The 27,982-nt window shown below is 50.0% G+C and overlaps 2 protein-coding genes across 2 annotated transcripts in view; both read right to left on the bottom strand.

The window, feature by feature from the left end:
• Nucleotides 1–2,662: 2,662 nt before the first annotated feature.
• GLOD5 (glyoxalase domain containing 5) lies at nt 2,663–4,359 on the bottom strand. The gene is made up of 3 exons (XM_075513468.1): nt 4,198–4,359; nt 3,029–3,184; nt 2,663–2,815 (listed from the first exon to the last, which is right to left on the bottom strand). The coding sequence occupies exons 1-3, from the start codon at nt 4,357–4,359 to the stop codon at nt 2,663–2,665; spliced, it is 471 nt and encodes a 156-aa protein (XP_075369583.1).
• Nucleotides 4,360–9,363: 5,004 nt separating this feature from the next.
• The window catches only part of LOC142415239 (exocyst complex component 1-like), a 30,586-nt gene continuing 11,967 nt past the window's right edge, over nt 9,364–27,982 (bottom strand). Inside the window, exons 6-17 of the mRNA XM_075513313.1 lie at nt 25,306–25,438; nt 24,034–24,143; nt 22,722–22,871; nt 22,001–22,094; nt 16,026–16,144; nt 15,691–15,801; nt 15,264–15,334; nt 14,418–14,658; nt 13,390–13,573; nt 11,958–12,157; nt 9,635–9,829; nt 9,364–9,519 (exon numbers count right to left, since the gene is read on the bottom strand). Coding sequence (XP_075369428.1) covers nt 9,364–9,519; nt 9,635–9,829; nt 11,958–12,157; nt 13,390–13,573; nt 14,418–14,658; nt 15,264–15,334; nt 15,691–15,801; nt 16,026–16,144; nt 22,001–22,094; nt 22,722–22,871; nt 24,034–24,143; nt 25,306–25,438 — 1,764 coding nt within the window. The remainder of the gene's footprint in view (nt 9,520–9,634; nt 9,830–11,957; nt 12,158–13,389; nt 13,574–14,417; nt 14,659–15,263; nt 15,335–15,690; nt 15,802–16,025; nt 16,145–22,000; nt 22,095–22,721; nt 22,872–24,033; nt 24,144–25,305; nt 25,439–27,982) is intronic.

Below are 27,982 nucleotides of genomic sequence, written 5' to 3'. Positions count from 1 at the left end.
TGTAAAATTAGGAAGGGAAGGCACAGGAAGGCTGGTAGGGTCCAACTTTCCTTTTGTTGGGCCCCTTGTCAGTTGAAGCAGAAAGTGGCATTTCCAGAGCATCTGGGAGCTAAAGGCATACTTGAGATTTTTTTCGTTCATGGTATTTCCTCTAAAAGCCTAGGACCCTGAAAACGCTTCCAGTATCCCAGCCCAGGAAAGTGTCTCACTCGTTATTTCCAGTTTCAAACAGCAAATGTTTCATATCCTTAAGTAATTAGGAGGTCCAAACCACTGGCAAGGGAAGTGAGGCCTCAAAAGAGCCAAGGAAAAAAATGGTCTGTGAAAATTATAGACCAGCCTGTGTGACACTGAGGGTATTCAGCGATCAATATGGTGCCACCAAAGTCCCTAACTTCTCCTCTCAGGCTGAATAAGAAAAGAGCCAGTGTCCTCCTTTCTAACTCCTGCTCCAAGATAAATGAGACTTAAAATTAAGAAAAGGAAACCTTTCTCCACAAATATATTTACGGTAGCAAGCCCAGTGAATGAAAGGACATTTGCAGTGCAGAGCCAGGCAGGATCCGTGTTAGTAATCAACCAACAACTACAACCCCACGCCAGAAATTAATAGGGCTCCGCTGGCACAAGCACTTGGCCAGGGAGAAGCCCTGACCGGCAGAGAGCGGGGCAGAGCTGAGGCAGGGCTGGCGGGAGCAGGATGCCGCCGTCAGCCTTCTCCCGTGGGCACCGGCCCTCTCCCGTGGGCAGGACCCCCCCGTGGGGCCCCGCGGGAGGGCCGGACAGCGCCGCGGGCCCTCAGCACCCTGGAGAGCAGCCGCCCGTCGCGGCGGCGGGCTCTAGGACCGCGGGGGCTCCGCTCCCCGGGGGTCCCTCTCTGGGGTCCCTCCCTGGGGTCCCCCCCGGGGTCCCCTCCCGGGGCTCCGTTCACAAGGTGAAGGTCATGAGGTGCCTGTGGCTTTCCCCCATGGCAGCTCTTCTCTTTAGTTCCCACAAATGGTTCAACGCGAGCTGAAAGCAGCTTCCATCCCTACGGCCAACGCTGGCGCGAGCTTTTGGTAATCTGGAGCACTGAATTTTTTAGGGCTTTTGCATTTTTTTTTCGCACCATGGAGAATTTTGGGTTTCCCACGAAATGTCAGCAGAAAAAAAATTAGTACAATTCAGGGATTTTTTTCAATTATAGAGAGGGTTTTGACTGTAGAGGTCAGGAGAGTCCTCTCTGCCTTCCAGCGCTATGTCCGTGATGGTAACATTGCTACCGCAGTGTGGCCAGCTGGGGAACTGCTCTCCCTGAAAAACCCCAAGTCCTTCTTTATTGTTTTATGCTTTTTAAACAATTGAAGAATTGCTTTTTAAATCATTTAAGAAAGAAGAAAACTTCGGACAGTCCCACAAGTAACTGAGTGCCATCAGTCAGAGTCAGAGCGGACTCTGCTGCGGTAGACCCCCGCCCCAGCTCTGCTGACACAGCCTCCCCCTCGCAGGGATGAGCCCTCCATGCCATGCAGGCAGCTCCATGCCAGAGCTCCTGGAACAACTCTGGATGCCTCTTCTGGACAGAGGAAGGTGAGAATGTTGGCCTTCCTCTCCCTGGTCCAGAGGCTCTCCCAAGCTCTGGACGTGTTGCCATGAGGGGTCAAGTTTTGCAAGGAGGCTGCTGTTCCAAAAATGGATGGCTGAAACAAACAGCCCACAGGAATGTGTCATGCACGGGGGTGGAAAGGAGGAGCAAATCCCTCCCAGGTGCAGTGCAAGGTTGCATCCTTCCCTTGGCAGCCGGGATGTGCAGGCCAGACACGTGCAGCTGACGCAAGGGCCAGGGCACAGCCCTGCTGCTGCCTCACTGGGAAAGGCGGGCAACCAGGCTGGGTTGCAAGGGGGAGACGATGTTTCCTGTCTGATGCCAGCATCTTCTTAGCACCTTATTTCCCCCTCATCCCTGCATAAATCTAGGTGGACTCACTGACTTTAGACACTCTCCCCTCCACGCAGCCATCGCATCTCTGAACTTTCCCATCCTGGGTGACAGGAATCCTATAACTACTTATGCAGAGCTGAGTATGAGGCACAGAGCTTCAGCCTCAGGAGCGCTTTGTGTGTCAGACACTGAGGCCAAGTTCCCAGTTCTCAGGCAGGAAGTGGGTTTCAATAGTCACAGCTGGATTTAAACCGCTGGCTTGGTGTGAGAACCACCAGTGCCAGCCAGCCTGAGTCAAGCCAAGCAGGCAGACGGAGGAGAAGGGAAACAGAAATCTTCAGCTGTGTAAAAGTGACTATTAAGAGGAGAGGAATGACAGGTTCTTTGTGTTCATGGAGGATAGTGTAGAAATGAGGGGCTTCAACTGCAGCAAAAGGGGTGTCAGACATTAGGAAAATGTCCCAACAAGAGTAGTGCAGCAGCAGCAGGACAGATCTTTCAAGAAGGTCATGAAGTCTCCATCAGTGGTGATTTATAAAATAGGATTCACACCCAGGGGCGAGAACTGAGCAGGCTGCCTTGGGAAAGCTCTCAAGGTTCATGCAGTGCTACTTTTATGGCTGGGATTTGAGACTTGTCCTAGGTTTGCAAAATAAATGCTTGAACCTGAAACTGTCCATCAAAAGCCTGGCCTCTGCATCCTTTCTCCTGCTGGGATGCAGACAGAGTATGGGGTTGTGGTTAGGGTTCTCCTCCGCTGGCTGCAGTCACGTCTGTGCTGTACCTGGAAACCTCAATCAGGTTCTCATCAGGGTCTCGGAAGTAGACAGATGTTATTGGACCCATGGCACCAGTTCTGGCCACGGGACCTTCTTCAATGATCACCCCACAGGCCTGGCAAGACACGTAAGGGCAGGGTTTTAATGCTTAAGGTAGTCTTATCAGGGTGTTGTGCACTCTTCCCCCCCAGCCTTGAAAACATGAGCTGTTAGATGAGACAATTCTGACATTCCCCAAGACACAGACCCTGAAAGTGTCACTTGGGAGGTTCTGGCTTCATGCCTTCCAGGACCACACTGGTCTGTGCACACTCTACACCTTCCTCACCTTCAGATGATCCAGCAGCTGGTCCAGGGGCACCTGTGTGATAAGGCAGATATCTGCAGAGCCAGGGAGTGGGCACCGAGCCTTGGGTTCAAACTCCTTCCCAGCTTCATGTAGGTTAAACTTCTGGTTGCCAAAATGTAAAGCTTTGCGATTTCCCTGTCCCCAAAGAAAAGAATCAAAGTGCAATGAGACTTACTGGGCTGGAAGCCTTCAGCATCCCATCACCTGTGTAGTCCTAAAAGTCCTGGGGTCCTGGCTGTAGTCCTGCTGACTCTGGGCTCCTGCTGTGGCAACCCAAGACAAGAACTGGCCACTGCAAGGCTCCCATGACATCCCTGGAAATGTGGAGTGACCCAAGAAAGCCCTACAGCCACATGCAGCTACTTCCAAACCATAATGATGTATGTTTTCAGTTTGGAGTACTCTCCATCCTGCCTGTGGGGCAGCCACACAAATAATGCACAGGCTGACACCGCGGTGGGAACAAAGATGAGGCAATGGGAAGAGGGTGAGGAGGGATGTTTTGGCATCTCTTTTCTTTGCAGACTCTCAAGGAGATTTCTGCAGGCTCATATGGCAGCCGAGTCCTGAGACCCCATGGATATGCAGGTCAGTGACCTGCCATCTGTGCCCGCCTGAAGAACAAACTGAGGCTCACTGTAGCCTTGGGATATGAGTGGAACTGCTTCTAAGAGACCTGATGGGGCAGGAGAGAAGGACACAAGTTTGGAAGTTAAAAAGGTGCAGTGTGTACATCCAAAACAGGCCAAGCGGCCTGAAGCTTGGGCAGGAGATGAGTTGGGGCTGTTCTAAAAATGTCAACCATCTTTTCCTCTCTTTGCCAATGGAAATATCAAAACAAGAGCCTGTCAGACATCTTTAGAGGATGTGTGGATTTGAGGGTTCTCTTCCTTCAGTCCTAGAAATAGTTTTTCAAAGGCCCTTTCTTTTTTTTTTTGTCACTGCAGCATGGTTTGGACTTCCCTCTGACTCAGCTTGACTCTGTTGAAACTCAGAGCTTGATGGCCTGCAGCTTGTGCTGGTCCTACCAGCCCCACTCCAAGCAGATGCCCCAGAGATCCTATCAGAGATCCACAAGGACCAGCCACTGGCCCAGAACTGCAGTTCCAGCTTCCCTAGACCTGAGATGAGCCTGTCCCCCATGTTACCTTGAAAGTCACCACCTCCATGCCCAGGACTTTGGAATAAAAGGCCACAGTGTCCTCAATGTTCTTCACAGTCAACACAAGGTGGTCCAGGCGCTGCATGAAACATGGGGGTGGATTCATACCCTTCTCCTTCCAGGACATCTCGGGACTGGGAACTAGCATGCCAAACCACAGATGATGAAGGTTAGGAGCATCCAGCTGCTCAGAGAAGAGGTCCAGGCAGCTGTGAACTGAACTCTGAATGGAGATCAAACAGGTTTTTTTCTGGCCTGCAGATGGCACAAGTACAGAAGCAATAAATTCTCCTCCCTGGAAGGGCCTCAGACCCCTGCTTTGCTCTGGTGGGACCTGAGTATGTCAGAGCCCCTGGCTGGGGCCAGATGTGGAGGACCAGCTGGGTGAACTCGCTGAGGGCTGATGTCACCAAGATGCTGAGCTCCCAATGCACAAAAACCTGTGTGCACCAAGGATGGCCCATGTGTGTGATCCATCCCTCCCACTCCTTCTGGTGTCCTCCCAACCTTCTTCATGTCCAGGTGCGGACACTCATTGAGGTGGAGCAAAAACAGAGAGTGAAGACAAGCTGGGCCCTGGCAGTGCTGTAGGAAACATCTCTGGGGGAAGAATATTCCTGGGAGAAGAGGGCAGCAGGGCTGAGGCAGCTGCTTAGTGTCCCCATGGAAATGTGCTGTGTCCTTATCTTGCAGGAAGGGGACAGAATCCCTTCTGGTGCCTATATAATGTAGCTATAAAACATGGACCATAAGATAGGGACTGTGGCCCTGAGGAGTGCCAAGAGGATGGGAACTTGCCACCAACGTGGCTGCACTGTGGGACTCAGCCCAAGGGGCAAATGGGTGAGGGCTCTGGGACTGTGACATGGTGGCTTGGCAGGGGAAAACCCGTTTTAGGAAAATCAAGAGTGCTGTAAATATTTCAGTGACCTACTTGTCACGTCTCTGCTTCACTTCAGCCCCATCTGCACCAGAGCAGGATCCCTGATGCTCCTGCTCTGATGACTCCAGTGACCCTCTGATGCTCCCTGAACCCCTGATCATCAACACACATTTAAAGCAGGCTCAGGCTGCTTGACTCAATGGCAGCAGGTCTTCCTGCTGTTCTCCAGAGCCTGGGAGCACCTTTGCACCAAGCTGTGAAAAGGAAATGGAGTTGGCCCTGGTGGCCTGAATGATGTTTTCGGGAGGCTGTGAAGTTTTCATTTCATTTTGGGTTTGGTTGATTTTACCTTCAGAAAACCTGGCTGTGGAAACTAGGAGGGTTGTGACAAGCCCCTCCGTGACAAATGAAGTCAAGTTCCCTTCAAATCAGTAACAGCTCTCTACTTAGATACATTTACTTCTTGCTCTTAAAAAGCCCCAAATCCTGATGCAAATGACAATTCACTCTTCTGAGACCCTCAACAGGTTCTCCACTGACATCCTTGTGCAAGGGAAGCCCAACACTCCTGCTGCCTCTCAGGAAAAAAAAAAATGGGTGGAAAATAAACCCCCTCAACACTAATGCAGCACGAAGTGGCACAAATCAGGAGAGCAGCCCACAACACCAACCGCTTTTTGCCTTGTCATTTGCCTTCGAACTGCTGGACATCATCAGGAGGCAGAGGGCGAGGCTGATGCCACAGGTTCAAGGACATGCAGCGTGAGGGTATGGGGGACTCAATAGCCTGGGTTTACACTGGTTTTTGGTGTTTTCTCTTATGTTGGGTTCATATCCTCCGGCATTGCCCTTCTGCAGCAGAGTGCATGGGAAATGTCTGGCAAGGAGACATCTCAAAGCCCTGCTGACACAGGAGCAAGGTCAGCATAAAACCAGGCTCGGTTTCACTGGGGCATCTGCTCACCGCAGAGGAGCTTGCTTGGAGCAGGACCCCATCGTCCCCAAGCCCAAGCTGGAACCACAGCATGGCCTGGGCTATGCCCAGTGATTGCACTGGTTAACAGAGGCAGTGGAAAGTCACTGCTCCTCCTTGCTGCAGATGGCATTTGGTGTTTAACGGCCTCACCTCCGAGCAACCTGGGCTCAGTCCCTCTGCAAAGTCCTTTCCACCCAGGAATTCTTCCTGGGTGCTCCCAAGTTGCAGGGCCCTCATGTCACAGCCTGCAGCTCCCACCTCCTGCCTAGCAAACCTTGCCCACACAACCCTCCCCTCCCACGTGAGCCCCTCAGCAAACAACTGCAGGGAAATTGGACTGCAAAAATAGGCTGAGTACCTGTGAGAGAGGCTGAAGAGCTGGGCAAGCCGGTGCCGGACGGTTCCCTTATGACCGTCCTCTTCCTCCTGGAGCCGAGCTATGCGAGCAGCAACTTCACAGGAGGGGAGGAACAATGAGATTAGAAACAGGAGCTCTGAGCACTGCTCCCCGCAGAGGTGTACCTTGACCCAAAGGACACAAAAGTCCAACTACATAGAGTTGCTTGAAAAATCCCAGAAAAAGAGTCTGGATATTTTAACCACATATCTTTCCCTTCCCAAGGGAAAGATGCGTTAATGTGCTATATTAAAGCACGCAGTTGAGCTTGGTGCTCAGACTGGGGTGACTTACTGGTAAGAAGAAGCAAGGAGATCCCTGGAGAGGAGGAGCTGTGGCAAGCAGCTGCAGCAGGTTCCCCACCTCCTCGGCAGCGGGCAACGTGCCCGTTCACCTCTTTGCCTTTGAGATTATTTTCTACCTTGCAATGTGCTGAGGTCTTATTGCCCTGCGAGACACTGGCTGTCCTGGGAGCACTGCAAGCTCCCACCAGTAACAGATATATGAGCTGTGGGTGCCATGCTAACAGCCAACATGTAGCAAGGAGCAACAGAAAAGGAGCCTCGGGGGATGTGCACAGCTTTGGGCACCTTTTTGGACACCCCTTCCTGCAAACAGACATGTCCAGAGGGGTTCTCTGTGGCCCAAGACAGAGTTAGAGATTTTCTTTATCTTCCTCTACAAAACCCAAATCTGGCAAAAATAAAATGGAGTTTTGAAAGGTCTGAAGCTCTCTGGGCAGTTGGCTCCAAAGGAGTGAGTAGTTCAGGCTGCAGAAAAGCTGCTGGGCGAGTGGTTCAAGGCACAGGACATCCTGTGTTAAAATCGTTCTGCCTAGACCTTCTCCACCCAAGCTGCCCACACTTCACTGTGTACAGCCACACAGCAGATAAAACCAGAATTTCTGATATGTGGAAATAGCTGAAAATAGGTTTTTTGTCTCAGGTCAAGGGAAAGGACATCTGTGGGTTGCTGTGGGAGGGAGCAGTCAAAGTGCCTGTATCCTTTTCGTACATCCTTTTTGGATTTTTCTCCTCTCATTGTCCAAGTTGACCCACAGAATTTCCCCCAAAGCTACTTCATGGGTTGTCATCTACTGTCAACTAGCAATGGTGAGGCCGAGTAGGTTAGAAAAGCTAATCCCGGGACAGGCAACATCACCCTCGTGCCTTCCTTGTCTTGAAGGTCGCTGTGGGTTTACTTACACTGGAGAAGGCAGAGCTGAGGTGGAAATCCCACAGCCAGAGCTCATCTAAAGGCTGTTCCTCCCCAGCACGGTGGTGTCCCTTAAGAGTCCTCCAGTGGGGGACTGCCACCGGTCTCAACACAAAACAACAGAAAAGAAGAGGATGCCAATGCTCTGAATGGGGAAAGAGGCTCATAAATCTGCCCTGAGGGTAATTACGGAAAACAGACCACATTTACTTTAGAAACATGGGTGACAGCCCACTCCTGTGGGCTCTGCAGCAGCCTTGTGCCAGCTGGCCTGGAGTGGGGCAAGCAGGACAGAGAGCTGCTTGGCTTGCGCTGCAGAGGAGGCTGTCGACACCTCTTGCCTCTGTCAGCCCCTGATTTTATCAAGACATGCAGGAGCTGACTGTCTTGGTGATTTCTGCTGTCCTGTCCACTCCAGATCAAGAGGTTCAATAGCTACACAGTGGGGCTGGCAGACAGAGGGACAAGCAGCAGGTGGACCTCCCAAACCTCATTTTCTTGGGAAAAATCCCAATATCGTTTTTTTACTAGAACTCCTAAAGTTGTTCTCGCAGGTGCTAGGAACAGGACCATTGACATTGACACCTGACAAGGCTTTGAGGGCACTAATTGGACTTAATAGCCCTGACCAACCTCACCTGGGGACTTCCACCCACATCCATGGGCCCTCGAGCATATTTAAGCTCTTCTCAGGGCCTTCACTCCATGCCTGAGTTTTGGTGTAGGGGTGCTGGTCTCCAGCCTAGCCCCAGATGTGCCTCTTACCTGGCCAATGACCCTGCTGGTCTGGACTTCAGCTTAGAGACTGCTATCCTGGTCCTTGACCCCATGTCATCACTGTGGACCTGACTGTTATTTTGTACTGAACCAAAGAGTTCATTCAGGTTCTTCAGTTTTTTAGGGAGAAGGTTATAAGGGACAGCGTGTTAGCCCCATGATTATCATCACAAGATACAGAGGCCGTGTTTTCAACAACAATATATTAGCGAGTTGTGACATTGCCATAGGATGCTTTGTAAGAAAATGGGGTAGGAACAAGCAACTCCCTGAGAGACCAGTGTGGATCTCTAGAACTGTAGCATTTGCTCTGCTCCAGTTTACATGCAAGTAAGTCTTTTCTTAGCTAAAAGCAATAAAACCTTTTATGTTAATAACTCTGAACTTTCATCTGTCTCTACTGAAGGGCTGGTAGAGCAATGGTGCATGTTCTGATACCTGGATATAGCAACACTACACACATCTGGGTGTCTCAGTGTGGTGTAACCCTCTTGTTTTAGCACAGGTTCACTGTGAAATCTGGGAGTGGATAAAAAGGAGAGAGTTCCTGGAGAGAAGATGCCTTTCACTGTTCAGCTGCACTGGTAAGTGGTCTGCTGAAGAGGTACAGCACCAGCACTCACTTTGGCAGAAATTTGAGGTTTGGGAAGTTTTTTTTTTTTTACTAGCTGCATAATGATTTCTTGGAGCAGGGAAGCTGTGGTTTGGTCTGAGAACTCCACTTCCCCAAGGGAGGTCTTGGCTAAGACCAACACGTCAGAAGCACTTTGGCATTAAGTTCAGGATGGGACCCCTGTATATCAAACTTCAGCTTGGGAAGGGTTTTGAGTTTGGCTCCTTAAAGGTATTGCTGCAGACAAGGGTTCCTGAGCTGCTCCCAAAAGACATCCAGAGAGGGTTGCCTCTACATATTAGACAGAGTGATGGAGTTGAAGTAGCTCAGCAAGTCCTCCATGGTGAAGTCCATGGCAATCCCTGACCCTGCGTAACAGCGTTGGATCAGATCCTCAAACTCTTGGTACTGATGTATGAACTCCTGCTCCATAGCGTGCCACACCACCTAGGGAAAAACAGACCGTCAGCTCCCTTCTTCAGCCCGTGACAGCTATACATGCTTTGCAGTCCTGAACCCTCCAAAACATCATAGCATTGCACCCAGATCACACTCCAATTACCGGCAAAAGATTTTCCTCTGGGGAGAGATACTTGTGGATTTTCCTGTAGAGGGTCTCAAGGGCTCTTTTTACTTCCTTGCCAGGGTATTTTTCAATGACCTTCCTCAGCTCTTGCTTGCTGTAGGCCAGCTGAAAGCTGACCTCTTCTTCTTTCACCCCTTGAGCCACACGGGCTTTCACCCCTTCAAAGAAGTGCTGGAAAGGCAAGGAGACATTCGCTGATGAGCTAACCCAAGGCAGACTCCTGCGTCAGGGCTGAAACCTGACCGCTTTCCTCAGTTCCCTTCCCATGTCTAATTAAGTGGAAATGAAGTATTGAGCATTGTTTATCCTCCGGGAAAGCAGGGCATAGGGAATTTCATCAGTTCTCTTCCCTCCCTGCTTGGCAAGCAGCATCTCTAAGGGTTGCAGTACCATGGAGCAATGGGACTGCTGGAAAAATCACTCATGTTCCTTGGTGCTTCATACAGCTTTGCTCACTACAGAGGGTTTGGAGCCAGAGATGGGGCTCGGGGATCCCAGAATCTGCAAAAGTGTAAAGCAAAACTCAAGTTTTCGCGGTTCTTCCAGGATACAGTATGAAAGCAGGGAAGGCTGTTTTGCGGGGAGGAGTTTCAAAAGGAGCACATGTCCCACCCCAAGCATGGCTGTTGCTTGAGAGCCCAGGGCTATGCCAACCCCAAGGGATACAGACCTCAGCTAGCTTTCAGAAAAGTACCGGGAGCAGTGTAGCTCCACAAAAAGCTCAATGCTGACAAATATTTTTTTTTCTGCATGAGCTTTTCAGACACAGAATCGGTCGGGCTGGAAGGGACCTCGGGAGGTCTCTAGTTCAACCTCCTGCTCAAAGCAGGTTCAACGCTGAATTCAAATGAGGGTACCTGGAGCATTTCTCAAGGTAGGTCTTGAAAACCTTCAAGGATAGAGACTGTGCAGCCTCTCTGGACAGACTGTTTCAATGCTTAATTATCCTTATAGTCATTTTTTCCTTCTATCTAGCTGGAACCTTCCTTTTTACATTTTCTGACTGTTGTCGCTCATCATCCTGCTGTGCACCTCAGTAATCTTCTAGGGAAGGTGGCTACTAGGTACCCCTGAAATTGTTTCTTCTCCAGGCTGACCAAGTCCGGCTCTTTCAGACTCTCCTCACCATGTTGGTGGCCCTCCACTGGCCTTGCTCCAGTTTAGCAACATCTCTTGTCACAGGTGGATGTGACATACATCTCTATCTATCTCTTCCACAGCTGGACATGGTATTCCACATCTGGTCTAATGAACGCTGAAAAAAGGGAATAATCACTTCCTTCAACCTACTGTCTACCCTCCTGTTCAGACAGCCCAATAATCTGTTTGCTGTCTTGGGTATTTCCACTGCGATTTCGCTGTGGAGAAATACCCTATATCCTAGGGATTTTCAGGGGAAAAGAGGTTCGTAAATGTATAAGCTGTTTTCAAAAAAAGAAATGGGCTCCTACATTACTTAGGCCTCTTTGCAACTTCTCTTGATGTTAGTGAATTGTGCTCAAACCTGAAGAGCTCTGTGGTCTGCTAGAGAAGGCCATGTCAGGACTCTGGAAATCCCTGAGCAGAACGCAATCCAACTACCGTCGTATGTTACTCGTTTCGCTTTGTTGTGAGCAATGAGATTATACTTCCCCTCACAGAGGAAGGATTTAAGCCATTAACATAGCAGGGCTGCAGGTAGCCTGAGACACCAAGCTGATCTTCCAGTCAAACCTACAAGATGTTTGACAGCAAAGACTGGAAACAAATTGAAAGTAACAGGCCCTATAAATAATTCAAGCTGATCTCAGTCTGTGAGACATTTTAGGCCAGTGAGAAGGCAGAAGGAGCAGAGCAAGGAGGGGTCTTGGGAGCAGCCATCATCTCTGGGAGGAAGGGGCATGCCTGTTTGAGTTAGGAAAGCCAGATGCTCTTAGCTCAGTTAACAAAGCAGCCGCTTGGGAAGCGTGAAGCTGCGTTACACTTATTAGTCTAGGCAGCCATGCAAAAAGAAACTAGCATCTGCCATATGCAGGCACGCAACCCGGAGCGGGGGCTCTGAACGGGTCCTCACGCTCTGCACGGAGGCTGAGTTGCAGAGCTGGTACCAGCATCTGATGCTGCTGGGGCTGTGCTGCATGGTGGAACTCAGCAGCAAGTGGTCAGAGAAGGTGTGAGAACATTGGGGATGTGACAACACACTAATATAATCCCAGACTGGGTTTGGGGAGGGGTGATTTGAACACCAGTTAATTCATAATATTGGGCAGTGCAGTTGGCCTTTGAGACCCAGGCAAGGGTCAGCTTATCCTGTACTCACATTGAGCTTCTCCAGTGGCTGGCCCAGGTACTTGATGACATATTTCTCCATGTGCTCGCTATACCTTTGCTTGGCTTCCCTCTTCTTGCCCTCCAAGCAGTGGATCTTCTTTTGGCACAGGAAGCAATGAATGTGGTGGAAATTTTCCATCATGACCATATCTGTGTTCACCTTCAGGCTTGCTGAGGACAGACTATTGACTTAAAAGAAAGCAACAAATCAGGTCTGGAGAGAAGACCCTGCAGGCTGGGTCAGGAGGGACATGGGATGCAGATGCTGTCAGGCTTTGGTCACCAGTGGAGAGTTTAACCAAGAGCTGAGGTGAGCATCATCACAGGTTGTTCAGCTCTTCAACCTCCTTGCCTTGCAGAGCTTTGGGGTCATGACATTTAATAACTGTTTACCCAAAAGGGTGCAGAGACATCCAAGCCCAGCCCTGTCCAAATCTGTTTCTGACCTGGGTGCCAGAACAGCACATCAGCGTGGCACGCGCTCAGCCTGCCGAGCAGAGGTATGGCTCACCGCGCTGCCAGACGCTTGCCAGCTGGTCTGGAGAGGGCGAGAGCTCGAGTAGCTCATTGTGCATGCAGAACAGAGGGGGGCCTTCTCACCCATGGCAGTAAACGTGTCATTAGGCTGTCTCATTTGAACCGTCTGACTTCTTCCAGTACCGGAGAGAGTGACTATCTGTAATGCAAACACTGATCCCTGTTCATTAGCTTGATTCCCTATCTCACCTGCTTCGCTGTAAATATTGTTGGAGCCTGGAAGGGGCTGTGTTCATGGATTTATGAGCTGCTATTCACTGGCTCATCTGCAGGTAGGAGCTGCCTCTCTACGCCACCTTGTGATCTGTGGTTCAGAGGCTTGGAGCTGTTACTTCTGCAGCCCCTCAGGCCCTCTCCAAGCTGGGAAACAGGGTCCCTCCACTGACAAACAGCTGTGAGCACCAGCTGGGACAACACAGGGACCTGCCAACACAGAAAGCTACCTGCCTCGCTCTCCCGACCCCTCTCTCCCTACCAATACGCCTTGGTGTTTTGGGGGGAGTTGCTCTTTGGCTGTCACTGCTCCCAAGACCTCTGCATTTGTAAGAAGAGTCTCATCTGTAGTGAGGAGCTACTGCCTCCATAGTGGGAAAGGAGAGGTTGACATTAGACTCAAAGCTAAGCACACGTGTCTCAGCCCTGTCACAACTGGGACCATCCCGGTGTGGCAGATACCATGCACTTGGCATGCCACACTCCCTGAATTTGTCTGATGCTCCCAGGCTCTTGCTCAGCGAAGGCAGTTTCAGCCCCAGGCAATGCCCCGGCAGCAGGTAGCTTGCACATACCCTGCCCTGGTGGCTCAGATGATTGCTAGTAACTCCTGAAGCTGCAGGTATACATTTGCCTGACTGATGCATCCAGCCGCCAGCCTTTGTACTCACCGCTGCTGAAGACGCTGCTGGCCAGCCTGAGATGTGCTTTGTCCAGCTCCCCTCTCCGCCGAGCTGTCCTGAACACCTCCTCCGAGAAGTTCACAAACTCCTCAAAGCGGCTCACGGAGGGCAGGATCCCGCCTTTCATCTTGCTGGGCATCTTTGCCTCTTCAATCTCCTTGCACAAGGTCCCCTGGCAACAACACACAAGACATGGCACTCTCAGATCTGACGTGGCCCCAGCCTCATTTTACGGCGCACTAAGGCAGAGGCCAGAAAACAAGCAAAGTAATCAGTTGTGTGTATCACTTTCTCCATTTACAACATCTTCTATGGGAAGATACGTGAGCTTCCTTGTTTGAGGCTGGACATGAAGCTGCTCTCCTGGAGTCAGCGTACCTGGTCTCCCAGGCTATACGGTTCTTTGCTCAGACACAGTGCTGCAATGTCCCCATGCAGACACCCGCAGCTCCTAGGGCAGAGGTGTTCACCGCTGCCATTTCTTGCACTTCTCAGGCTGGTTTATGAGCAGACTTGCTGCTCCAGGTCTTGCCACATACACAGTTGATGTCAACATGCGGCTTCCCTTGACCTCAGTGGACTCAGGGCCAGGTTCCTTGGCCAATTCTGACAGGTTCTCACCCCCCCCCCCCCCAGCTCCCCTTCCTGCTGCTTGGTCCTGGAGCATGTCCTGCTGTGCCAGCAGGAGAACGGGAGAGCTTGGCTCCAGCCATCTGACATGTTGCTGTCACTCTCACAGCCTCCCATTACTCTATATGGGGGAAACCCCTTTGGTTTGACCATCCTGGTAAGAGGAGGCACAGATGGCACTTAGGTTTATTTGTGTCCCACCTCCCTCACACAGACACAATCGTTGACGCAATGAGGATCTAGTCCTCCCAAAACCAAAGAACCAGATCCCTGCCTGATATAAACCAGTACTGCCTTCAATGAAGATCATGTTAGAAGTTTAGAAGATTCTGTAGGAGGTCAAACATTACTCAGGTCTACTTGGGCTTACTCCTACTGACACTCACAATGCATTTGTTGAAGCTGCTCTTGGCCAGGAGCAGCATGTTGCCCAGGACAGTGTTGAGGAAGGACGAGGGGAGAGCTGAGGAAGAGCCCCACATCTCAAAGATGGAATCATTCAAGGTAACCAGGACCTGCAGGCAGCCAAATTGGTGGACCTTATTGCAGACATCCAGAAATCCTTTCAGCTCTGGTTCCAGGCAACTGAAGATCTCGCTCAGCAGCCGAGTCGTAGGTTCTTCTAGTCTTAAAAAAACCAAAAAAGTAAGCAATTAAATGGAGAGGGGCACTGGCCCTATGGCCAGCTGCAGAGGCAAGGGCAAAGCTAAAGAAAGAATCAAAGCCTTCTGTATCGCAGTGGAGCCTGTTTATGCTTGGATCATCCTTCAACTCTTCACCATCTCTGCTTGTGGGAGGACGTTGAAATGTCCTTTTTTGCCAGCCAAATGAAAAATTTCAGTGGTTTTATGCTGACAGTTTTTGTTAAGATTTCTGTTCCCTAGTGTATTTTCACTTTATGACATTGCTAATAAGGAAATAAAACCAATCAAAACATAGGGCTTTCCATGAAACATAAACCTCACTTTCTGATCCACCCTGAAGCAGAGCTGCTGTGCTGGGGAGAGGCAGAACCAGTAGGTTCTGCTCAGCCTCTCTGCATGCTCAGCTGCCATGCCACCTGGCTTTTTGCTTTCCAGGGTGCAAACGTGAGACCACTTAGTTGATATCAGGATGGTCAAGAGTGAAAAAAACACAAAAAATCCCTCCATCGGTTCCTCAGGCAGTTCCTGTAGGACACTCCAGACCATGCCCCTGTCAGAGCAGCCGGCTGCATCTCATCACCCACGTACTGGCTCCGAGGCTTGGTGCAAGGAGGGTCCTCTGGAGATGCCATGCTGTCTCCTCCCTTAGTGGCAGATGCCTGAAAGAAAGAATGGGATGGAAATTATGATTTGTTTGCCTTCCCCCAGAAAGGAAAACTTGAGATCTGGGTTTCATTCCTGCTGCTTCATATTGGAGTCCTGTGTTTAACGCTGAGAGATCCTGTGATTTTGCTGGAGCTATCAATTAAGTTCAGTTCAATTCTCCTCTGTCATCAGGAGGTCTTAAGCTTCCCCACTACCGACACCACTGACAGTTGCTAGAGGACAAGAGCCCAGGAGAGCTCAGGTATCTGGTAGAGGTAAGCAGCTACCCCACTGTGCCTGCTGAGGCTTGTATCAAGCTGGAGGGAGGACTGGCTAATGGGACTGGAGAGGACATAGTCCTCACGCTTACCTCCAGCACCTGCAGGTCTGCAGTGTCCTGGCTTAGCTGGAAGAATTTCTCAATGAACTGCTGCTCCGCGGTGCAAAGGGGTTGCAGGTCCCTCAGCACCTGCTCCAACATCTGCTTAGAAACCATTGGACATGTTAGAAAACCCTTCTAGCACACACTGAGGACACCGGAGTAGATGTCCATGTCCACCTGAAGTGACATCTAAGCCAGATCAGCAGTAGAGAACATCTCTGCTTCTGCTCCAGGTACACAGCACTAGAGAAAGGACCATGAGATGGGTTGCAGCACTGGCACTATGGGACACGTGAAGCCTTTAGAAAACCTCAGCTCCTTACCTTGATGACGTTGCCTTTGTCCGGTGTGTCCTCCTGGCCTTCTCTGCTCCCGGGGAGGCTCCATCGAGACTGCTGCCTGCTCCCCATCGCCATCGGCTTCTCTAAGCTTTCCTGAAGACCTGCACAGTATGTTGGTAGATGGTTAGACATCTCCATCCCTCTTGGCCTCTCCAGCTCCTTTGATCATTTTAACAGATTCAAATGTCTCTTTCTATGTCTGATCTCATGCGTGAACTGGCCTTTTCATGCTGGATTCAGATACACGGGGGATGCAGGTTTTGCTCTCATTTTTTTAGCTGCCTTCTCATCTGTTTCTCTCTCTTTTTCATTACTCTTTTTATTTCACTGCCTGTGATGCTTACCCCTTTGCTATTTAGTGCTTAATACTAACTCTTGAGGACTGAGAAGTGAAAAATCCTAGGTGATAAGAGCATAAATCGGCAGAAATTCCTGCAAGAGTTTTAGGAAAAACGTTTGTTGCTTAGTTTTGATGGGAAATTGCCATAAAACAATATCTGGGCAGGGGGGAGGGTTGGCTTTTTTCCAAAAACTAGCCTTTAAAAATTATAAACATTCACCTGGAAATTAATATACTTTTCAAACGTTACCAGTTTTTACCACACTGTTTTCACTGGGTGCCTGGCTTAAGTGGAAAAGTTGAAAAATTTCTTTGAAATGTGCATTAAAAAATTACTGTTATACTCACTGAAAGAAATCAGTGGGGAAACATCCCTATTATTTTCTAATTAATTCTAAAAATTGGTATAATTCCCCTAACCCCAGAGGTCCTGGGTGAGTCAGGCCAGCTCTTCATTTCTCGTAACATCTGAAATATCCTTATTCGAGCCACTATCTGCAGGACTTTTACCTTCGGAAAGGATTTGTCAGATGCCCTACACGCTGAGCAGGGATGAAAGATGACAGACAGCCCTGCTCGCGACCTCAGCCTTGCTAAAACCATGGAGAAGATTAATAAGCTGCTTCATAATCTTTTTCCCACCCTTATGCAATGGGTGGTGATAATTTCACTTGCAGGGAAGTGGCAAAACCGGGAAAAAAATATCTCCCCACAGCAAACAGGAAAGAATTTTATGAGCCTGTAAATTTTAGTGTGGGAAAAGGGAATGGGAAAATGAGGAGAAAAGACTTAATTATTGGCTTACAATTAATTATAAACAGCTTGGGGTTTGCCTTCTAAACTCTCCCATAATACTGAAACAAGGCAATAAATCATCAGGTCGTATATTTAGAAGCGATCGACATAAATAATCCTTTACGAGGGCAGGGAATCAACCCTAAAAATTCACTGCTATGGTAATCAGTAGAAAGAAAGAGGCACGGAGAGCTACAGCGAGCCTGGGATATTTTAAAGCAGGGATGAGGGATGTTATCAGGCAAGTGTCCTTGCAGCCTGGGCTTTCATCCATGCAGCGGCTCACCCCAAGGAGCAGGTGAAACGTCAGGAAAGACCTTGGATGAGGTTCCCGCAGAACTTCATCAAAGCCAAACCTTCCCAGCAAAACAGCCTGTGATCGACCAATTTTGCAGAAAATATTTCAGCAGAGTCTCCGAAAGTCCCCGGGAGCTGGGAGAGGCCGTGCTCGTTTTCAGTGTCCGTTGCTGGCAAGCTCCTTCGGCAGAAGGACCTGTGCACGCGTTTCCAGGGTGCTGCTGACCCTGCTGAGCCGAGAAGAGGTCAGCTTCCCCTCCGGAGGGAGGTGATGCTCTCCCTCCCGCTTTGTCCCCAGGGTCTCCAGGGGCAGGCGGGTGACTCTCCGTTGGTAGCACCGCAAGCCCCAGGGAAGGTGCCTTTCTGCAGCTGGCAGAAGTTCCGTGGAGACAATTTTCTAAAAATTCCCACTGTTACTAATTGCACTCTACAGTGATGCGGTGGCTGTAGTTTCAATGTGCTGCTCGCATTAATGATGCATCTCCAACCAAGCCTGGGGCTTCCTACCTGTCCCAGACCTCTTCTCACCCCAGGGAGCAAAGCTCAGTGCCAGCACACCCCAGCACAGGCAAAGCTCATCTCATCTCGTCCTGGCTGCGGGAGCAACACCAGCAACAGGCAAATACTTTTGGGTGACTTTTAACAATGCAGTAACAAGCTTGTAGCCATCAAGGTGTCCTGCTATTGCTGCAATGGGTTTCACAGACACTGGATTTTCTCCTGGGATTTTAATTATTCCCATTTTATGGGACTCACATAGGCATTAAAGATAGACAAAGTACTGAAAGGAAATGACTGGTTTAACATTTACCAAAAGGGGATCAGGCAGACTGGCTGCAATACATGCCCTACACTATCTATTTTTAATTAACAAGTTTGTTTTAATAAAGGGCCTCTTTAATAGCCATCTCTGCCCCTGCAATGTCCCCCACTTTAATGGCTGTCTGAGCAGACCCAGCTGTGCTCTGGGAGGAGACAAACTTGGGTGTTTTTATTTTCTATTGCCCAGCAGAATTAAAGTCCCTTGCTCAGAGCCCATCAATCACTTTGCAAATAGGAACCAGGGTCTCTTTATCCCATACACAATCTTTTTTATTTCCCTCTGTTTAAATAAAAGCAATCACCCTTCTTCAGGAAATGGCGCTTGATCACATCATCTTATAAAACACAGATCAGAGTTTGCTTCCCCACTGCTAATTCCCCAGGCTTGCTTGCTGCCAGTATGTTCATTACCTCTTATCAAGAATTCCTGTTTTTAAGCTAGAAAGAGCACGTTCCCCCAGGAAAAGCTGTGTCCAGGCACGGAGGAGAGGGGCGTGTGAGCGGAACGTTATCTTTTTTAACTATTTGTTTTACCCGATGTGGCAGGTGAGGCAAACTATATGCCCCTCTCTTCAGGGCTGAGTGCAGGAGCCGTGTGCTGAGCCGGTCCCCATATGAGTGAGGCATAAAACAGCTGGAAGCTGGAAGCAAATCGCTCCTGACCAGAATATCTCATTACGACGACTGCTTTATTGGTGCGCACACCCCTTCTTCCAAGTAGGGTGGGCAGTGCTGGACATCCATAAGGACAAGACGCAGCGCCGGCGGTGTGGCAGCGCGGGGATGGCAAAAGCAAATGAGCCCTGGAGAACCACACGAGCTGGCCGTGTCCTGTCCCAATATGTTATTGCCAGCACTGACAGCCACCCTGGGGAGAGCTTTCCCCAGGCATTGCATCTCTGCTGAGCTGGAAAGGAAGCACAGGAACGGTGCTCTGTTCTGCTCGGGGACCCCCACCTGGGCCGATACATCCTCCCGAGGTGTCATCACCAGCCCATCACTGTCTGCTGGAACATAGGTGTCCTCCCTGGTGTCCCGATCGCAGCACCGGGGACTGCCAAAGTGTTCGAAGGGTGGGTATCCCAGATCCAACAAGTGATGCATCGAGTGCTCCAGCACTGCCGGGTCCCTGGCACCTCCGCGGAGGCAGGAGGACATTCAGGGTGACCACGTGTGTTCTAACAGCCCCATGGGAGAAGTGTCTTCCTTTACAGTTCTTATAAAATGCTATCCTTTTTCCAGAAAGGCCGTATCTCAGTATTATCCTGGGATTATTATTACCGCCTCATTTTATTTTCCTGTTATCTGCTTGCTATAGGCTTTCCTGAGTCCTCCGGCATCAATGACAACTTGTAGCAACAAGTACAGCAGGTTAACAGCATTACGCACAAATAATTTCCTATCACCACTTTTCAGCATGTCCCTTTGATTTACTTGCCCGTTACCTTGTTTTTAAATTACAAGGAGACTAATGATGTCCTGTTGACTTTCCCTACACAACTTATTTTTTGATCCTTTTTATCAGGTCACTACTTTTCTGCTGGAACTAACAGAGAGATTTTGATCCCCGTTTTTCCCTCTCTTGGCTCCATAGTTTGGCAAATCATTCTGGCATGGAAAAATAGGTTTCTGGTGACTATAAAAATATTTCCTGGAGGTGTTCGCTTTCTCCATTTCTAGCAAAATTTCAAGAAGGACCTTTTAATTAAGGATTAGTATCTGAGCTTCTGCTGTCTCTTTCTTCCTTCAAAGGGGATAAACTTTTGAAAATGACAAGTAGTGGGGACAAAAAGCCCAAGTGTTTTTCCTTTTCCCCTCCTCTTCTTTCCAGTGGCAAGAGACTATTTAGGTGAAATTTTCCTTCTTTCTTTTCAGGACTTGTGTGCTCCGTTGCAGGTACATGTACGTTGCCAGCACTGCCCGTCCTGGTTTGGTCCCGTGGTCTTGAGGTCCCCTCTTTTCCTGGTGTGTCCCAGGGGAACTGGCACTGGGCAGGGAGGAGCTGGAAGGGGCGGTGGGTATGTTGACATATGGCTGTCATGCGCACCCAAAAATGGGAGCTGATAAGTGCTCCTGTGTCCCTCTCTTCCGACACAGCTGCCAGCATCTGGGCGTTGCAGTCTGCTGCTGGCCCCCTCTGGACTGGGACTGACTGGGGCAGTACTGGGAGTGCAGCAGACCCAGCGCTTAGGTCCACTCGTGCTTCTTGGTGCTGTGCCCCTTCGCCTCTGCGAGGTGGGAGTTGCTGCAGGTGCCGTGATGCAGAGCAAAGCCGTGTCGAGTGCTCCCACCCGGAGGGATGCAGGGCCAGTCAACAGCCGCAAAACCTGGGATGCAGAGGAAGCATCCCAGCTGGCTGGGATGCTTCTTCTGTTACCCCAGCATGGGAAAAGCTGCCAGCAGAAGCACTGTCCTATTCCCACTCTTGTGCAAGTCGCTGCTAGCACAGGCTCTCTCTGTCCCTGCTTGAGACTCACCAGGTTCTTCGTAGATCCACAGAGCAGGGAGGAGATTACAGCAGAGCACCCAGATACTAGCTCTTCCCTTCATGGCCAGTTCTGAAACTGAGGGAAAGGGCCCTGGAGGGCTGCAGAAGTGGAAATCATGTGCAACGGTCTGATCCCGCAGCCTGTGAGCTTCAGGGTAGCTCCCTCCAGCTGCCCATGGCCCAGGCTCCCTAACTATCCCTTGTACCCCACAAGAATGGCATGGATTTCACCGCAGAAGACAAAGGATGAGCAAATATCAGGGCAGTTGTGTCAGCTGGACAGGGGCTATTGGTATGATCGCTGCTGTGGGGCCAGCACAGCAACTGCAGGGAGGCAGAGCCCTTTGCCAGGATCCTTCAGCCACCAGCCCCGTCTCCTTCCCTAGGCTTCGTCCTCTGGCTCCGGGATCTGGACACAAGTGATGAAGTAGGTGCAGAGCTGGAAGAAGCCAAGCTAACATTCTGATAGACTAAACACACCATGCAAAGTGGTTTTTGACATTCAAGCAGGGCCAAGCTGGCATGGAACTTTCCATTACAGTGCTTTGTTTTGCTGAAGGAAAATGTGACTTCTGCGCAATCAAAAACTTCCAGAGGAGACAGATCAGTTTCTCTTTTTATCTTCAGAAACACCTGACTGGAATATTTTGAGTCAGATGCAGTGATTTCTGTTCAAATGATCACCTTGGGACAACACAGCCTCACAGTCAGCTCACTGTGAAATCATTCTGCTCTCACAAACATTGCTATGAATACACTCGTGTCTTCAGGGACAGGCTTGGTGACATCTCTTTACAGGGAAAAGAGTGTCTGAGGAGTCTGTGACCAGCTCTGCTTGCATGAAATATGGACCAGGCATTAGCCAGGCAGTCCCACGTCCCCCTCTCTTACAGCTCCTCAGGACATGATCTCAGCCACCCATGCATCGTTTGCGAGTCCTGCGAAGGGAAGGTGAACAAAAGCTACAGCTCTGAGAAGCAGCTAAACAAAACTGGATGATACACGGAGCCAAGGCTCACACAAACGCTGCCTGGTGTAAAGCGGAGACAGCTTTGTCACGTGCTGCCAGCTGCAGACCCAGTCCTTGGAGGAGAAAGTAAATTCATGGCGCAAAATCTGGGGAAGACACCTGTGATAGAGGGTGATTGCTGCATTCCCTACTTGCAAATAAATCACTGCTCAGCGGCACAAAAGTCATATCTGCAAATCACTCACTTGCTTTTCTTCTTCCTAACAAGAAGGTTTTGGCTTGTTCAAAAAAGACTTTGATTTCCCGGTCATAGAGTCTTCCTAGGTTCTGGGCATAGACCTGGAAAGACAAGACAGACACAGAAATTCCTGGTGTATCTCATCTCTCTATGAACAGTGCCCATTTCGTAGCTTTTTTTTCAGCTGCCCACTTAAAACCACAGTCAGTAGATGGCAACTGAAACAAACCTGTTTGTTTTGGTGTGCAAGACCTTTGGAAAGGCAAAAACCAGCATGAAAAATAGAAACCAGGCCTCAATGATATAAAAAGAACTATCTCAGTTACTTAACAATGTCCCTCTTAACAGAAGAGGCCAAGGATTTTAAGGTGCCCCTTCCCTAGAACCCTTTGAATAAAGCAGTGTTGAAGAAAATACAAGATTAACCACATTCATTTAATGCTTATCACTCTCATTCAGTAGAGAAATGGCCAGATGAAAGCAAAAAGACCAAATTTTAGCATTTCAGACCTTTTCCTTTAACACAATGTCTGCCATCAAGTCCTGGACTGCGTTCTGCCAAGCACAGAGGTCCAACATAATGTGGCCAAGTTGGCCAGACACTGTCCTAGACGGGCCAAATGCTGGAAGCTCGTGGGTGGTATGGATTTGGTGAAACCAAGCTCTCATCATGAATTAACCAGTTTGACTAATCTGTTTGCAGTATTTGTTCAGGATTTCAGCCACACCTTGGGGAGATCACAGAACAGAACTGGGTTGGTGTTCCTCAGCCAGGCCATGAGCGGGGCGTAGGGCACCAGTTCCTCATGGTGGAGTCCATGGTTTGGTGCAGATAGCTTGTCAATGGGCTGACCAAGAGCTGGGACCTCAGCGTTACCCTAAAGCAACAGAAACAGCAGAAAGAGTCAAATAAAACACAGCCTTGCAAAGCTCTGGAAAATAATTGCTTCATAATTGCCCTTGAATTCCCAGTTCCGAATACGTTTGAGAAGCAAATTTAAAGGGTCAAGCAGAGCATGCATGATCCCTTTGAACTCTAGTTCTAATCCCATGTCGTGGGAACAATTCTGAGCCCAGAAGAATGAGCTGGCCCATCAGTAATATGTGGGATACTCCATCTAAGCATGATGGTCAGGAGAAGACCCGGGAGAAAGGCTCATTGTTCAGGAGCATGCTGGAGACTGTCCCTCCAAGCACCGGGTGGTGGGTCTGCCTCTGGGGGGGGATGCAATGGAGAGGAAGGATGCTGCGCAGTTGATGCAGCCCATCTGCCAGGGCCCGGCAGTGCTGGGACATCGCACCCACAGACTCAGAGTCATGTAGGCAGGATGGGAGCTCGGCAGGTTCAGAGCAGGTCCAGGTAGAGCAGCTTGCTCAGGGATGTGTCCAGTCAAGGTCTGAAAATCTCCAAGGATGGAGATCCCACAGTTCCCTCACAGTTCCCTGCCAGTCACATCCCTTCCCAGGGTCAATGCTTGAAAGTAAATGCTAAAGATTTAAGGATATAATGCTAAGGATTTGGGAGTAGCTTCTTTTCTCTTTATGAAATGAAATCTGGAAGAGTAACATTTTTCTTTCAGATTTCTTCCCGCAGAGATATTTCCACCATATCTTTTAAACTGCAAGACAAGCACTTGAAAACGTTACTCAAAGGATCAAAGGACTGGCTTTTATGCTGGGATTTTGTGTTACAAACAGATGAACAACCACCACCAGTCCTGAAGTAAAACAGGAAAATCTAAAGCAAAAATCTTCAGGCCTAAGCACTTTTTAACACGACCAGAGGATTAATGACTGTCATGGGAGGGAACCTGACAGCCTGATAGATGCAGAATTGTGCTGGATTTCTTCTGCATGCCTGCAAAACTAACCAGAGGGCTGGGGGGCAACAGCAGGGTGAAGGCGTGTGAAAAGACCTTTTTGAGGAGACGCTTGTGGAGAATCCTCTTACAATGGCATCCCCTATACCGCAGGTACTATTTTACCAGAATATTCAAATCTCCCAGGATTTTGAGCTGCCACATGAAGAGCGAAGCCCACCTGCAGCTCGAAGATGTTCATAATATGACTGATGAAAGAGTTTTCAAAGTTCTGCTTGAGTGTTTCAAACATGATCAGCTGCTCAGCCACAGACTGCAGTTTCCGGTAACCTTGAGGAAAAAAAGAGAGGGTATCGTGGTATAGAGAGGCACGAGCTGTCGTGGCAGCAGACCAACATCACTCAGCACACTGGCAAATAAAACAGGTCTTCAGCGAGTAAGTTCTGGGATAAATACTACCATGCAGAAGCCAACAAAGGGGAAAAGATTTGCTGTGGTACCGAGCAAATACAGAGAGGGAGGGAGTTTAAATTTAGAGAGATAATAATTGCAAAGCATCCATCAGTCCGACCATGGTCAAGGACAAACGCCCAGTCTTTTCACACGGAAAGCATGGGGTTTCATGCCAGGATCAAGTCCCTGTACACCGGCAGGTCTCCAACACCACCCACAGTGGATACTGCTACAATGAATTATCATTTTTCCATGCTCAAGTACAGACAACTGGGTTGCCCCAAGAGACCACAATTTCTAAATATGTTTTTCCACCAGTTCATTTCTGAACTGTAAGAGGTGTTGTACACAGATGGCAGACAACAATGCCTTACGTCCGGGTATTTCGAGGAATTGTATATATGCTTGCCATAAGTTTACCTCAACTTTAATGTCAACTGGACCAGCCGGTGCCTGAGTCCAGAGGGAGGTGCCTGCAGACCTGCCTGTGGTGCGTGGATGCCCCAGCTTGGCCGTTTGCAGCATGAATGGGATTTCTCTAGGAATGGAGCCAATCCTCCCCCAGCTACTTTTCTCCACGGATGTTCAGAGGTAATGTTATATTGGCTTTCCCAGCCCTGCTTGACTGTGCTTCTCGGTGAAGCTGCTGAAGACTTCACAGAATCACAGGATCGTATAGGTTGGAAAAAGACCTTTCAAGATCATCGAGTCCGACCGTAAACCTAACACTACCAAGCCCACCACTACACCGTGTCCCTAAGCACCTCATCCAAACGGCTTTTAAATACTTCCAGGGATGGCGACTTCGAAAGCTTCAGCAGTATCTTCAGAAGAAAGCCAACCCTGCAAGCCTGTTTCCCTGCAGGGTTGCCCAGCAAGCGTAGTGAGCTAATTCCTGGGAACGCCCGCTCCGGCTTCAGCGGTTCAGGGGCACCTGCAGAGGCTGGGCAGCACAGGATGGTGCTGGGTGTGCAGCACAGGTTGTGGATGAGCTGGTGGCTCCACCATTTGCAGACGTAAATCTCCGCTCTCTACTCACCGGGATGTATCTGGATGTTCATGCAGCCAGATAAAGCCTCTACGGCAGCAATGCAGGCTTTCACTCTGCTGGGGCTGGAGAGATCTGCCCGGCTCAGGGCATCGCAGTGTTCCCTGCTGAGGTTGAGGTGGGTCTAGAAACGAAGCCAGAAGAGAACAGGTACAAGCATGGCCAGCTTCTCATCCCTTCTCATCCCACCCAGAAGGCTGCTGGCTCGAAATAGCCAAGTGCTACCTTCACCTGACAGGCTGCATGTGTCCGTCAAGAAGACCACGTTGCTCTATCCCCACCAAAAACAAAGGTCTGCACAGCAACAACTGCCGCGGTCGCCAACGAAGCCCTGGCAAACCTCAACATGAGTTTCCAAAGGGCCGGCACCTCTGGGATCACTACTGGCAGCAAAGTGGTGGGGAGGAGAAAGAAAAAGCTAAGGAAACTGCAGCTTGAGTTACTCAGAAATGAAAAGGTCAATGGCATAGAGGTCACCGTAAGCAGTGGAAGTGAGGATTAGCTGTGCTATTACAGCACAGTTCTTGCATTTATGGTATGTTATGTTTGTAAATAATTTGCTTTCCTGTATTCCCAGAGCTCATCGGGAGTCTTTCCACTGGCTGTGCAGTCCCCTGCGCCAGTGTCTCGGTGGCTATGAGGTACTGCAGAGAAAAGCTCCTTCCTCCACAATGGATGCTGAGACATGCTGATGTGCACAAAGTCCACAGCTGATGGCAGGCATTGATTTAACAGTTGAGTTACCTTCGGGGGGGTGGGGGGGAGAAAAAAGAAAGCAGGAGAGAAAAGGAATGGGGAAACTCCCATCAGTGGGAAGTGGGAAGAGAAGCAACAGGGTCCCTGGAGAAACAGAATCACAGAATCACAGAATCGTATAGGTTGGAAAAGACCTTTAAGATCATCGAGTCCAACCATAAACCTAACACTGCCCAGCCCACCACTGCACCATGTCCCTAAGCACCTCATCCAAACGGCTTTTAAATACCTCCAGGGATGGGGACTCAACCACTTCCCTGGGCAGCCTGTTCCAATGCTGGACAACCCTTTCAGTGAAGTAAAATTTCCTCATATCCAGTCTAACCCTCCCCTGGCGCAACTGGAGGCCATTTCCTCTCGTCCTATCACTTGTTACCTGGGAGAAGAGACCGACCCCACCTCTCTACACCCTCCTTTCAGGCAGTTGTAGAGAGCGATGAGGTCTCCCCTCAGCCTCCTTCTCTCCAGGCTGAACAACCCCAGGTCCCTCAGCCGCTCCCCATCAGCCTTGTGCTCCAGACCCTCCCCCAGCTCCGTTGCCCTTCTCTGGACACGCTCCAGCCCCTCAATGTCTCTCTGGGAGTGAGGGGCCCAACACTGAACACAGCATTCGAGGTGCGGCCTCACCAGTGCCGAGTACAGGGGCACGATCACTGCCCTGGTCCTGCTGGCCACACTATTCCTGATACAAGCCAGGATGCCATTGGCCTTCTTGGCCACCTGGGCACACTGCTGGCTCACATTCAGCCGGCTGTCAACCAACACCCCAGGTCCTTTTCCGCCGGGCACTTTCCAGCCGCTCTTCCCCAAGCCTGCAGCGTTGCATGGGGTTGCTGTGGCCCAAGTGCAGGACCCGGCACTGAGCCCTGTTGAACCTCACACAGTTGGCCCCGGCCCATGGATCCAGCCTGTCCAGGTCCCTCTGCAGAGCCTTCCTCCCCTCAGCAGATCAACACTCCCGCACAACTTGGTGCCATCTGCAAACTCACTGGGGATGCACTCGATCCCCTGGTCCAGACCACTGATGAAGATATTGAACGGGACTGGCCCCAGCACCGAGCCCTGGGGAACACCACTGGTGACCGGCCACCAGCTGGAGTGAACTCCATTCACCACCAGAACAGCCCCTCCAGGGCTCCTCTCCAGGGCAACAGGGAGTCCCCAGAATGCTTTTCCTGCGGTAGAGGTATAGTTTGCCTCAGGACCCACTCTAAGTCCCCAGCGGTTTCTCTGCATGTGAGGTTACCAGTGCTGATGGGCGCATGCTTTGACCAGGGGCGGGTGTTGCATGCCCTGGCTCTAATAGCTCGTTAAGTACTGTGCTTGCGTATTCCTGGGTAATGATTATTGGCTATTGAAATTACTGTTATCTAGTAATGAGAGCTGTTTTTCCCTGGTACAAAGATATAAACTGAAAGCTACCAAGTGAAGGGAGGAAGAAAGCAACTGCCCTCAGTGCCAATTGCTTCCCACAAGTAACCCCACAAACCAGACATAGGTACGCCTGGAATTTGAAGGCACAAGGCTGAGCGGATCTCAGTGCTTTGGGTGCAAGGGTAAAAGCACTGCCCCAGCAGCTTCTGAGTGTGTAAGAAGAAGGTCCCAAAGCTGATAGTGAAAAGCAGACCACAGCGTCCCAAGTGAAAGGCTGCAGAGCTGCGTTTGGAAGGTCCTTGGCATTACATCATTTGAGGCTCATCTTGCCCATGAAAAGGACTTTCAGGGACCCCTCTTACAAACCCTGGACCACAGTGAGGGTACTGCACGCCATGTCTGCTGCTGGTCTACCTGTAGTCCCTCCCAGCTGTGTGGCTGTCCTTACATTATCAAGACCACAAAGTCCCTCATTTCTAGGCCAAAGCTCTGTAGCCTTTGCAGACAGGTAATAGCTTTCAGAGTGTTGGAGGCTCAC

Source organism: Mycteria americana, chromosome 10, assembly GCF_035582795.1.
Source record: "Mycteria americana isolate JAX WOST 10 ecotype Jacksonville Zoo and Gardens chromosome 10, USCA_MyAme_1.0, whole genome shotgun sequence".
NCBI lineage: Eukaryota > Metazoa > Chordata > Aves > Ciconiiformes > Ciconiidae > Mycteria > Mycteria americana.
The sequence above is the reverse complement of the archived record's forward strand: the minus strand, read 5'-3'. Positions and strand labels throughout refer to the sequence as shown.